We start from the raw sequence: 13,638 nt of genomic DNA, 5'->3' as shown, positions 1-13,638 counted from the left end.
ATATATATATATATATATATATATATAAAGCACAAACTTTAATAGCATGTTTCATTTTATAAATCAAACTCATCACTCTTAAACTTTAAAATATATTTTTAATATTTATAAATTGCTATGGATGTTTTAGTCTGTCTCCACTTATTAAAGGTTAATGCGACATAATAGGCATCGCGATATGAAGAGCTTTGCTTGGAGAAATAGAATGAAGATCTATTTGTGTTAGGAGTCTTGAATACGTAACTACTAAAGACAAGCATATTGACATGAACTTAATCCATTAGGAATACTATCACAAATGAATGTAGGACAAATATTTAAATGCTCACGGAGGTTTTGGGGGCTGTTAGACGGACATTATTAAATAGTACCTTTTGATATATTATAATAAGAAAGCCTTATTTCAAGTATTACGTATGGAACATGCCATGCATCTATTTGTATTAGGGGTCTTGGATGCATGACTACTATAGACATCATCTTGATATGGTCTTTAATTCATTAGGAGTATTGACCCAAATGAATGTAGGACATACATTATTGATACTTTTTGACCTATTATAATAGGCAAGCTTTATAATAAATATAATTTGGTATATGTATCAAAACTAATAACATTTGAGATTATGTAGGATTGTACATGAAAGAATTTTTTTATTTATTTTTATTTTTTGCTCTCTTTTGCTTTATGTCTTATTCCTATGAGGTCATCCTCCATTAGCAAATTTTTTAAGGAAACTCCGTTTATTCGGGTGTGGATGAAACTTTGCTTATTTTATTTTTTGAGGATTGATGAATCAAATGATATTTTTGTCTCTTGCTCTTCATATCAAACTTTTTCTTGCTATAATGGTTTAGTTGGTATTAGCGTCGATGACACAGTTGGATTTTAGATGTGGAAATATAAGGCAAACCTTTCTTAGTTGAACGAGAGAAATGCATTATGTGAAAGTAATTAAAAATGATATTATTTTTTATGAAATTTTATTTTTATTTATGGATGAAATTTGTTTGTCTCATGAAGCTTTTTACAATATTAAAATAATTCCTTCAAATTATGATTTTAACTTCAAATTTTAGTTAAAAGTAAACTAAAAATTTAGTCACACTTATAGTAAATTACTAAACATTACTAAATAATAAATACGATAAATTATACCACATTTATTAAATCAAAATTTCTATTGGGATTTTTTAAAAATATGCATAATTTTAATTATTTTTTATTTTTAAAAATATTATATTAAGAAAAGTTGTTGGAGCATGGATACTTGATTGGACCACTAATTTAATCAAAATCAAATTATAATATCAACGCGATATTATAAATATATATTTAATATTATTTTAAAAAGTGAAGAGGTCTAATTAAATATAATAATAACAGATAAGATAAAATTTGACCATTTTTTTTTAACTAAAAATAAAATTAATGGAATGATATCAAGACCTGATTAGGTAAACCGGTTGGTGGGTATCATGGATTATCTGCCCGATTGATCATCAAGTCTAGTCAACCCTTAGCATTGTCATAACATGGTGCAAATCAAAATTGGTCTAACTGCGATGTCACTGGAGGCTTATTGTACCACAAAATCAATTTCATGATTTTAATAAATAAATAAATAAATAACAAATTTTCATACTGTCCGGTATCAAATACATATAAGAAATTAGAACCAATTATAACATGCCACATATACAAATTTCTCACCTTGTACGATGCTTTTATTCTTTGGGAGAATTACCTTTAAGGGTAGGCTGAGGAAAAAATGACCAATGAGGGTGGGTAAATTTGATAATTCTTCTGAAGGCCTTATATTTTTATTAGACTAATTTACCCTCAATTTGACTATTGAACCAGCCATGGTCAATTTATTCACACGCACACACAAATTGATTGAAAGAAATCTGTACCAACTTTTGAATATCCTTGCTGAAGCTTATAATAAAACCCATGCTGTTGTACTAAAGAGAAGAGATACTAGTGCCACCATAAATCTTTCTAAATAAATCTTATAATAATAAGTTGGACGATCCAAAATACCCATTACTCACTTGTTTTGATGGGTCTTTTAATTATCTTAGTAGAGGAAAAATAATTTAAGTTCAGTTTGGTTAATATTTTTTAAACTAATTTTTATTCTCTTGAAAATATATATATATCTGAAATTAAGATAATAGAAAAAAAATTAAAAGGAAAAAATAAAGTATTTAAAAAAAATATTTTTTAATTAATTTTTACTTACTCTTGTCATAATTGTTTTAAAAAATAATTATACAAATATAAAAAAAATCAAAAATAAAACATAACATATACAAATTATTTTTAAAATACATTCAAAAACAAAGAAACAAACAAATATTTGTTTTATAAAATAATAGATAATAGTTTTCAAAAAATTATTATAAAAAATTGTTTTTAAAAATTATTTTCAAAAATAAATATCAAATAAGGTCTTAAACTTTGTTTGATAACTATTTTAAAAAATAATTTTATGTTTTTTAAAAATAAATTTCAAATAACTAAAAAAAGGTTTTTTTTTTGTTCTTAAAAAGAAAAAATATATATTCTTGAAAAATAATGGTATAAATATAAAGAATAATTAAAAGTAAATCATTATATATAAAAGTTATTTTTAAAATCCATTTAAAAATATAGAAAATAAGTTTAAAATATTTTAAGTTTCAAAGTGATTTTTATTTTATAAAACATAATGATTTTTCAAAAATTACTTTTAAAAACTGTTTTATAAAATCAAAACAAAATCTTATCCCTTTTTTCGGAGATCTCTATCTTTTCTTTCCCCAACAGTCCCAAAATTATACCTATGCACCTGCATTTTTATACTATGCTTGTTCCCAGAAATTAAGCCCATAAATTAGTTCTAGTTATACCCATCAATGAACTGACAAATCAACAATAAAAATGGCTCCACGAGAGCCGGACAAAGTGGAGTTCACAGCAATACATTGATAACTGTAGGCATTGCACTATCAACTCATCATTTCCCAAACTAATTTGAGGTTACAAAAAAAATAAAAATAAATTATTGAACCATTATATATAAGAAATTGGTAATCAACCCAAGAAATTGGACTTTATTTAGTCAAAAGATTGCATTGTTAGTTTATGTTGTAATTTATCATACAGTTAGTGTTTTTTTATCGTAATGTTAGTGAATTTATGTTGTAAATGTAATTAAAAATGTAGGCAAAACTGTGAACTATTATAATTAAAAATCTAATACAAGTCCACATAATGGAGATAAATAACCTATTACAAATAACTCCAAATACAAATACATCAAAGTACAATACAATTAAGCATTACATATATAATCCAAAACTTAATAGACATGAAGTAAGTGTATGATTAAGCAATTTTCAAACATAGAACAAAAAATAAAAGTAGTCCTACTACAATTACTTTCTGCATGAACTCAATTCTTGTTAAAATATGTTTAAAATCTTCATCCACACCATACATTCTTCTTTGAACAACCTCTTCTGGTTCTTGGTAGGTGTTGCCATCACCATTTCCTTCCGGGAATGCCCATTTAAAGAAATGACAGTCATCTCTAGTATTTGCATATTGACAACAATAATATAACCTATTTGGGTTATCCTTTGATTCAGAGATTCTAACAACCGCCCTCTGTCTGGGTGAACATTTACACATACAGTTATGATAAAGTAGATATTTACCATTTCTAGTATTACCTCTTATATTTCTAAATGAAGCACTTGAAGATGCCATGATGTAACCTGTATTTCAATGGAAAACAAGTTAAACAAATGTAATGAACATGTACAAAGTCAATAATGATCTTCAAAATAACATTAAAAACATGGTTACAAACCACCCTAAATAATGATAAGATCATAAGTCTAAAATAGTGGCATATGTAATACAAACATCTTTGTCATGACAATCAAGTAAATAAGTAAGTTCCAAAACAAATTCTTACAGATTCTAATTTCATAAACCACAAATATCATCACAATCAAAATAAGATAAAAAGTAGCATGTCACCAAACAAGCATAACACTAGAATCATGGAGCGGGTAATGGATTTTTGCATGAAGCTCGATTATGGCCTGCAACTTGACATCGTGAACAGAAGATAAGCCTTTTTGAACTAAATTGCGACTCTATTCGACGGTGTTGAGGCCTTCCAGGTGGTCGTTTTGAGGATGGAGGTTTAAGCGAAGGATATAAGCGACCTTGAGCATCACGAACACATCCATCAGCATCAACTATAGGCATATTGTGATTTGGAATTGAATTGAAGTGTCCAGAATATATCAACTCTTGCATTGGAAGTTTGAAATATGAGTCAACATATTCATAAACATCTTGTTTCATCTAGCGTATTGCTGCACATGCATGCTCACAAGGTATTCCGGCCATTTTCCAAGCCTTACAAGTACATGTACGCTCTCTCAAATTCACGTCTACATATACTTTCATATTGAATACCTTAAACACACCACCAACATAGGGATATACAGGCAATGACCCACTCTTTATAATGTTTTCCAACAACTTTTCCTCGGTCTTTGGGCCAATTGCAACTTTCCAATTTTCTGTAGAACCCATATGATCACATGCTAGATGAGCAAACTTATCCATATGTGTCATTACTAAGTTGAAAATTGTGTAATGACGTTCCTCCTTCAGCCAAGCATTGAATGATTCAGCGAGATTAGTTGTCATCTTATCCCATCGTTTTTTTGGCAAACTTTGACATTGCCCAATGTTGTGGACTGTTCTCTTCAACCCACTTCGCTAGGTCACTGTTATATGTCTTTAATTTTTCCATGGCTACAACATAATCATCATCCAACCTAGCATACGCAACATTATCAAGTAGCAACAATGCATCCATTTTACATTTTTTTCCCTTCATACTATGTTTCGTCACATAGCTACTAAAATTCTCTTTCACATGACGATAACAATATGCATGATTTTCTACTCCAAAAAGTTGAGAAACACTACGAAGGATTGCTTGATGCCTATCTGATATTATGACTACCTCTTTATCTTGAAGTATGCCCTTCAATTTCTGCAAAAACCATAGCCAATCCTCATAGTTTTCTGAACTTACAACACCAAATGCAATTGGGAACATGCCATCATCAACATCATAAGTTGTTGCAGAAAATAAAGAGCCCCTATACAGTCCACTCAAATGAGTTGAGTCAATTGCAATAACAGGTCGACAACCCATTAAAAACCCTTGAATTGAAAAAGAATGTGCAATGAACAATTGCCAAAAATGCCCATCTTGTGTGCTATATTCAGCAATCGTCCCTGGATTAATGTCTACCAATCTCTGACATAACCATGGCAACAACATATATGAGTTTTTTGGAAGACCATATATTCTCTCTTTTGTCATTTCTTTGTATGTCCAAGCTTTGCTTATAACTCAATGAAACACCATACCGACTCCTGAAGTCTTTGCAAATTTGACGGGGCAAATACTGAGGGGTTGCCCTTATTACTTGCTCTATGACACGAGCACCTCTCCTTCCCCGTATTGAAGGTTGGCTTGAACACTCAACATCTGCACAATGATTGTGTACATCAATGAAGATGTTAACCTTCAAAATTTTGGTTGTGCCTACTGAATTAGCAGTTATTCTCCAAGGGCACCCATCCACTAAACAACACACAGATATTCGCTTTGGAGAGTTCTTTTTGAATTTGTATTGAAATCTACCAACTAATGACATCGTATATAATGCATTTCTAAATTCATCTGCATTAGGAAAACTATGCCCACTCCCAATAATAGGTTGAGGACAAAGACTTAAATCATGTGGCATAACTTCAGTTTCTGCACATCTGGACATGAAGCCTTGAGAAAGTCCTAAATTAGACTCATTGTTTGCTTGACATGATGCAACTGAATTGTGTGTTTCCTCCATGCTATTGTGACTGCATATTATAGCACACTCAGTTAATTAATATTAAAAGCACTTTGCATTATGGAATTAATGACAACTAATACAAGATATATCACTTACCAATAATCATTTTGCACATTGACTATACCTCCTTCAACTTCTACTCTTCGAGTCCGTTTTAATACATAAATACGAGCATAATCATAACTATGGGATAACATCATATGCAAGTCCTCATCATCATCCAACTGTTGAAGTGCAAATGGATCAAGCTCAAGGGTGTAATGAAATGTATATCCATTTGAATTAATATCCAACCGTTCACATGCCTTTGAAACAAATTCAGCATATGACATCCTTTGTCCAATGTACATGCCTTTTTGTTGTCCACCCTTGTATTGTATTTGTTTATCCTCCTTAGGTACAATCTCCCCTCCTTCATGAAGGTAGCCATAAATGGAATTGTCCAAGTCCATTTACCAATTCAGAAGTACGTCTTCTTTCACCGACAATCAAATCAATCTATTTCACAATATTACAATCAATGAAAATTTTACAACGAATACAAAATAAACAAATGAAAATTATAATCAATTGAGAGACATATTTTATATAATAAATAACAATATTTGTTGTATATTATACATGTTAGGGATATGCCAAAGAACCCATAATTGCCCAGTTTCATAAGAAATTTGACATTTCCAAAGTTTTACCTTATCGTAATGTATCGTAATGTTATTGTATTTGTATTGTAATTGTAATGTATTTTTATTATACCTCTATATTTTTATATAAAAAAAAATTAATTTTATAGATTTTTTTTTTATCCATCATTGGATTATCATCAACAACTATTTCACAATATTACAATCAATGAAAATTTTACAACGAATACAAAATAAACAAATGAAAATTATAATCAATTGAGAGACATATTTTATATAATAAATAACAATATTTGTTGTATATTATACATGTTAGGGATATACCAAAGAACCCATAATTGCTCAGTTTCATAAGAAATTTGACATTTTCAAAATTTTACCTTATCGTAATGTATCGTAATGTTATTGTATTTGTATTGTAATTGTAATGTATTTTTATTATACCTCTATATTTTTATATAAAAAAAATTAATTTTATAGAATTTTTTTTTTATCCATCATTGGATTATCATCAACAACTATTTTACAATATTACAATCAATGAAAATTTTACAACGAATACAAAATAAACAAATGAAAATTATAATCAATTGAGAGACATATTTTATATAATAAATAACAATATTTGTTGTATATTATACATGTTAGGGATATGCCAAAGAACCCATAATTGCCCAGTTTCATAAGAAATTTGACATTTTCAAAATTTTACCTTATCGTAATGTGTTGTAATGTTATTGTATTTGTATTGTAATTGTATTGTATTTTTATTATACCTTTATATTTTTATATAAAAAAAATTAATTTTATAGATTTTTTTTATCCATCATTGGATTATCATCAACAACTTCATGTATTGAAATTACAATAGTGTATTTTTTTGTTGTTTTTTTTTTATAATTTTGGCTTGCAAGGATGCTTTATGATAGGAATACAACATGATAGCCTAGAAATGTCAATTCAGTAAAAAATAATTCAATATTTTGTCATTTTGGTATATTGTAATGTATCATAATGTTAATATTTTTTCATTGTAACTATATTGCATTTGTATTGTACTTATACTTTATAACTGAAATAATGGTTCTTTTACACAACCTTCAAACTACTAGGCATTCGACTCATCATACCAAAATAATACTTATACAAAAAGGTAACAAATTTATAACAAAAATATAGTGATCTTAACTCTTTAACAAATTCATAATAAAAGACAAAGTGGTCTCGTACAAAGGGGATTTCAGTTTTCAATGACAATCCAAATATGTTTATAAATACACAAACAAAGTGGTCTCAAACAAGCATGAAACAACTGAGAACATTTTTTCTTCAATCATGTCAAAAAGTCTTAACAACAAAACTAAAGTGCAAACCTTTTCAATGGAAATCAATAATAATCATATCAAACAACCCACCCAGAAAATAAATTAAAAATAAAAACACATCTTCAATATGACCTAAATAATATAAAAAAATTCAAAATAATAAATTTAAATAACATTTAAAAAAAATGTAATTTCTTTCTCAAAACCTCATTCAATATTTCAGATCTAATATCTTACAACTACATTGTTAAAATTATTAACTTTTCCTTCATTCAATCCGATTTTTAAATTATTTATTTATTTTTCCATAAACTGACGTTTTTTTTGTATTAAAAAAAAAACTGACCTTTAATGGATTTCTTGCTAGATTCACAAAAAAAAACAAGTTTTGTGTATCGGTTGCAGAGAATGACCTAAAGTGCGCACCTTTTTCCTTTCCCCTTTTTCTTCTACAACTCGGCTCCAGGTAGGTTAAAGAAAGGGAAAATAAACTCTTTTTTATTTTTTGTTGCTTTTCACTTTACTTGCTTTTCACTTATTAAGGGTAGTATTGACATTTAAACAAAATAAGGCCTTTTGAGGAATTATCATAATTTTACCCTACTCTTTACAATAATTATCAAATTTACCCACCCTCATTGGTCATTTTTTCCCCAGCCTTACCTTAAGGTAATTCTCCCTTATTCTTTTTATACTTTTGGTGTCATTCTTTGGCATGTTTATATAGTCATACAGAGTAAGATTTAACCAATTTTCTTTAAGAATTCAAGTTTGGCGGGTTGACCTGTACTCTATGATTTTCCATTTTCTTAATCTGTCCTGTGAACATGCGATGGAATCGAGAAAGGCAGCAGGCTTTCACATGGAGAGGAAATTAAATAAATCAGCTTTGATCATCCATGTGAGAAGAACATGTGGCATCTAATACAAAAAGGTCACTACGATGCTCATTGAAAACGTCAGATCCTACTTTTGATCCAAAATAATTATAAAATTATGATAATTTCGAATTTCAAATACAGATCATATTTTAAAAAAACAATACTTTTGAAAATCAACTCGTCTTTTTAAAAGATGGAAGTTGAATATAAAAAGTGAATTCTCCTCCAACAAAGACAAGTTTAATACAAAAGTATAAAAAAAATGATGAAAAATGTCATATTTTTTATATTTATTTTTTAATTAATTATATTTTTTAAAATATTTTTTTAAAAGAATATTTTTAAAAATAAAAAAATGTGACCCCATAAACACAATACCTACCTTCAATCATGCAAGGTTGTTTGGAACACTTTTCTTTACTTTCTTTGGGCCTAACTTTTAATCATTCCAAAATATACCATGATTTTGACTATTAATTACCATCAGCAAAGTTATTAGTTTCTTTGTTTAAAAACCAACTATTAATTAATATTTCAAAGTGAAATACTACCATAACTCAAATGTGAATTTGTGATATTCCATGTTGAATGGACTTTTCTTAATTATGTAAATGCATTTTAAAGCCGTGAAGGTCTTTTTGGGCTTAAAGTGGATAATATCTACATAATTGGAAACGAATTATTATAAATAGTATCAAAGTTGATCTTTAACATTGACCCCAATGTGGGTGTATTTGATCTTGTAGGGGATGTTATTTGTTTGGCCCCGTAATCTCAAATGCTACAAGGAGAATGTTGTGTCTACATGGATGAAGGGTCGTTTGGGCACCATTGGGAGCGGATCCTTACATATTTCCAATAGACTTTTAATTTTAATTTATGAGACAACTTTTTTATTTGGAAAACAGTACAGCTACTTTCAAAATCACGTCAACAAATGGAAGAGACAGTCGTATGCTACTGAAGACTTCCTAGTCTTGCCGCACTCTTGTTGCTAGGTGACAAAGCCATCTCTGTCTGGGACGCATCGGCTTGCTCCCTGAACTTCTTATATATGTCGCCTCTGTAAAACTCTTGGGTTCTGATAACCAAAATCATTGAAACGGCGGCTCCAAATAGGGTGCCAGCAGCCAAGATTATAAAGGATTTCTTGTAACACTGAACTCCAATGCAAATTAGTTCCTTCACTGATGATCTAGTCATACCCTTCTTTGCGAGCTCCTTTAGAGCCTCCTGATCGTAAAACATTCCAGTGACCTTCACATTTAGTACATATGTCCCAATGGGGGTCGCCAGTTGTCCACAATTGAACAACGTGGCATAGTACTTTAGACCAAAGAGCTCGGAAATGATGGCGAAAATCAGTGTCAATTGTGCGCCGTACGCGAATCCTATGAACACTGATGCCACATAGATCGAGCCAGGGGCAGGGAAGGCAATCATTAGGTGGCCAACGCATAACAAGACAAGGGTTAGAGTGAGCATAAGGGGCCGAGGAACTTTCCATTTTGCTATTAGGATCTCTGATACGAACCCGGAGAAGACTCTCCCGAAGTAATTCCATATGCTTACTAGTGACACAAAAGAGCTTATGGTTCGAGTTGGGTAGCCCAGTGCCCCACCAATTTGACCCAAGTTGTCTATGGCCGTCAAGCTTGAACCCAGTCCGCACATTGTTGCAAGAAATAGAGTCAACATGTCAATGCTTAGGAGTGCTTGTAAGATTGTGTAATCTTCTCCTCTAGGTGGTTTCTTGAAAACATTTGCAAAAAATGATGATGAATTGGGCTTTTCCTCCTCCTGTGTGGATGAAACTGGAGGCAATGCCACTGGTTTTGATTCCTCTTCCTGCGGTTTCTCAACGGTTACCTCAGTGGGAGAATTGTCATGCTGTCTCTCGAGGTTCCAGAAGGTTAACTCCTCTCTAATGGCAATAACAAAAGGGAGAAAGAGAAGAACACAAACCACCGTGACACTTCCAGCATAAGCCGCTCGGGGGAAAACAATTTGTTTCTGAACTATAGTCATTACCATGAGAAACAAAGCCAGCACAATGGATACATAGAGGAACTGATAAAACATTTTAACCTCATTGGGTTGCCTAACCACCTTCATAGTTCGAATAGTGTACACGAATATCACGCACAAGGCAGCTGGAAACCATCCAACCATGAGTATGAGTGCTTTAGAGTCATCACCATAGATGGCAAAGTAAAATTGAGTCATGATGGCTCCCCCAAGCCCCACAAACCCCTTCAATAGGCCTATCATGATGCCGCGACTCTCCGGGAAGTTCTTGACACAGGTGACAAGAGCTCCAGTGTTTGCAAAGTTCTGAGAATTGGATCCAACGAAATTGTACACACACATGTGCCACACTTTTGGCCTGGCAATTCTGGCGGTGACGGCCAGCCAAATCATCAGGTAGCCCCATAAATTCAAGGCAGATCCGAGCAAAAGCACGAACCATGTGGGTGTTACCTCAGCAACAAGGCCAGCAGGGACACCAATGTTTGTTCCCATATCTTTGAAGAAGCCTAGGAGATTTAACGTTGTTTGATCGTAACCAAGAGCAGACTTTATTTCTTGGGAGTAGATTCCGAAAAGATAAGTTGAACCAGGTCCAATCATGACCAGGAACGAGGCACAAACGCTGAACCACCGCCCTTTAATCACATGAACTGCAAAACGGGATGCCCTGCTGCAGCCCTCTATGCCACCCCCACTGGCACAGCTTGTTGGTGCCACAGTAGCCATTTTCCCCTCTCTGTGAATAGAGAAGAGAAAGCAGGAATCTGTTTGGAATGATTGAAGTGGTAAGGAGTATGTATTAACTTTGGTTATAAGCAAGGATTAAAATGTCACATCCTATCACCCTGGATACAACGGGAAGATATATCCATTAATATTTTATTGATATTTTATCAATTTTTCGATTTTTCCTATTTCAACCGATATTCCTAAATATTTTACCTTTTTCGAATTTTTATTATTAAGTAAATAAATTATAATTATTTCATTTTTATATTTGATTTAATTTATTACCAAAATATAAAAACATAATTTTGTCTTTTTTTTATAATCTATATATTTATTAAATATAATAAAAATAAATATTTAAAAAATTATGCATATATTATTATTTATTTGATATCATTTAATACATTTAAATTAAAATGGATCATAATTTTAATATTAAATATATTTTAAAATTAAACATATTATTATAATAATATTATAAAATAATCTATAATGCAACTTAATTTATACAATTATAAAATTTATATTTTTTATCAATATAGAGGATATTATTATCAAATATGAAAAATTATATATATATATATTAAAAATAACTTTAAAATATCTATTTTTACTTCTTATATAATTTTTTTTTATATATTTTCAGAATTTTTATTAATTTTTACTATATTTTATGTCAAAATATCTGTTAATATGTTTTCGATATATCTAATATATTCATAAAATCCAAGTACTATATATCCCTAATTACCGATATTTTCATCATTGGTTATAAGTGGGAGAGCCAACAAGAATAGGGATCCGAGATTACATCATAATATACATCATCGGTTGCTTTTGGAGAGTGAGATGGTGTGAAAGGAAAAGATGTAAAAGGTTATTTGGTTGAAAGGATTCAAACAATACCTTTATCCTTATATGTAGAAATGGCTTGCAGCTTTTCAAAACTTGACATACGAGTCATTTTTACAAAAATATCCTTCCATATAAATTTTCTCTATTTCCCCACATTTTCTTTTATCATTTTTTTCTCTCTCAGTTTCTTCTTTGCAGTCTGCTTAACCCTTTTTTATATTCTCTTTTTCTCTCTCCCTCTTCCTCTCTTTTTCCTTTTTCCTCCATGGTAAACAAATTTAAAGCCTATTTCACCAGTTTTATCATATTAAAAAAAGGATAAAGGGATAAACAATCAACTACACTTCATTATTAGCTATGTAAAATAAGTTAAGAGAAATAAGTGACTAACCCAAAAAAAGTTGAAAAAATTTACCTCTATGACAAAGTCGTAATATTGTAAGCAATGATTCCTATCTATATAAAATTAAACTTAATCATGATTGACTAAGTTCAAGTACACATTTTGAATAAGAATTTATGTCATTTAAGTTCCTTATAAATGAAACTTGACAAAATATATTTCTTGATCCTTATAATTAAGAACTTAATTGGGGTTAAGTTTTCTATAAATAAAACTTAACCACAATGTAATTCAGGTGCATCAGTTTTATTTGAAAACTTAAATTATTAAAATTTTTATAAATAAAATTAATCATAATTAAATTACATGCAAAAACATTCAAAAGACTCAACGTAGGTTTGTGAAAGTTAATGAGAACCATAAAATAAAAAATAAGTAAATGAGACGCTCTTCATTAAAAGTGCATAAATTGGTATTGATTGACTGATTATAAGTTCAATTATCTTATATATATATATATATATATATATATATATATATATAAAATTATATGTCATATCACAATATATAAAAGAAAACAACATCGTAGTCTATCTTAGTATGATCGTTTTAACTTTCTTTTTTTTTAATTATATAGTCATGAGAGTTGATGACCTTTCATCAGTGGGGGTTCGTAGTAAGGATGTTTTTCCCGTTGATGCTCTTGATTGTTCTTTTTTCTTTAGTATCTTTAATTGTTCCTATATTTATCATGTTCCTTGGGTTATTTAAAAGTAATGGTATTCAACCTCTTATTTTTTTCAATATGTCTAAACATAAAATAAATAAATAAAATCCAAGAAAAAAATGAAGATTAACTTTATGATTGTAAGAAGAAATCTTGCATG

General features: G+C 30.0%; 2 protein-coding genes across 2 annotated transcripts; both read right to left on the bottom strand.

The window, feature by feature from the left end:
* Positions 1–4,721: 4,721 nt before the first annotated feature.
* On the bottom strand, positions 4,722–6,395 carry LOC109122756 (uncharacterized). The gene is made up of 3 exons (XM_019220463.1): positions 6,068–6,395; positions 5,515–5,576; positions 4,722–5,342 (listed from the first exon to the last, which is right to left on the bottom strand). Exons 1-3 carry the CDS (start codon positions 6,393–6,395, stop codon positions 4,722–4,724), a joined length of 1,011 nt encoding a protein of 336 aa, XP_019076008.1.
* A 3,258-nt stretch (positions 6,396–9,653) lies between these two features.
* LOC100249900 (protein NUCLEAR FUSION DEFECTIVE 4) lies at positions 9,654–11,602 on the bottom strand. The gene has a single exon (XM_002273067.5). The coding sequence runs from the start codon at positions 11,548–11,550 to the stop codon at positions 9,751–9,753; it is 1,800 nt and encodes a 599-aa protein (XP_002273103.2). The 5' UTR covers positions 11,551–11,602; the 3' UTR covers positions 9,654–9,750.
* Positions 11,603–13,638: the final 2,036 nt, after the last annotated feature.

Source organism: Vitis vinifera, chromosome 6 (assembly GCF_030704535.1).
Source record: "Vitis vinifera cultivar Pinot Noir 40024 chromosome 6, ASM3070453v1".
Taxonomy (NCBI): domain Eukaryota; kingdom Viridiplantae; phylum Streptophyta; class Magnoliopsida; order Vitales; family Vitaceae; genus Vitis; species Vitis vinifera.
This window is presented reverse-complemented; position numbering and strand designations above follow the sequence as displayed.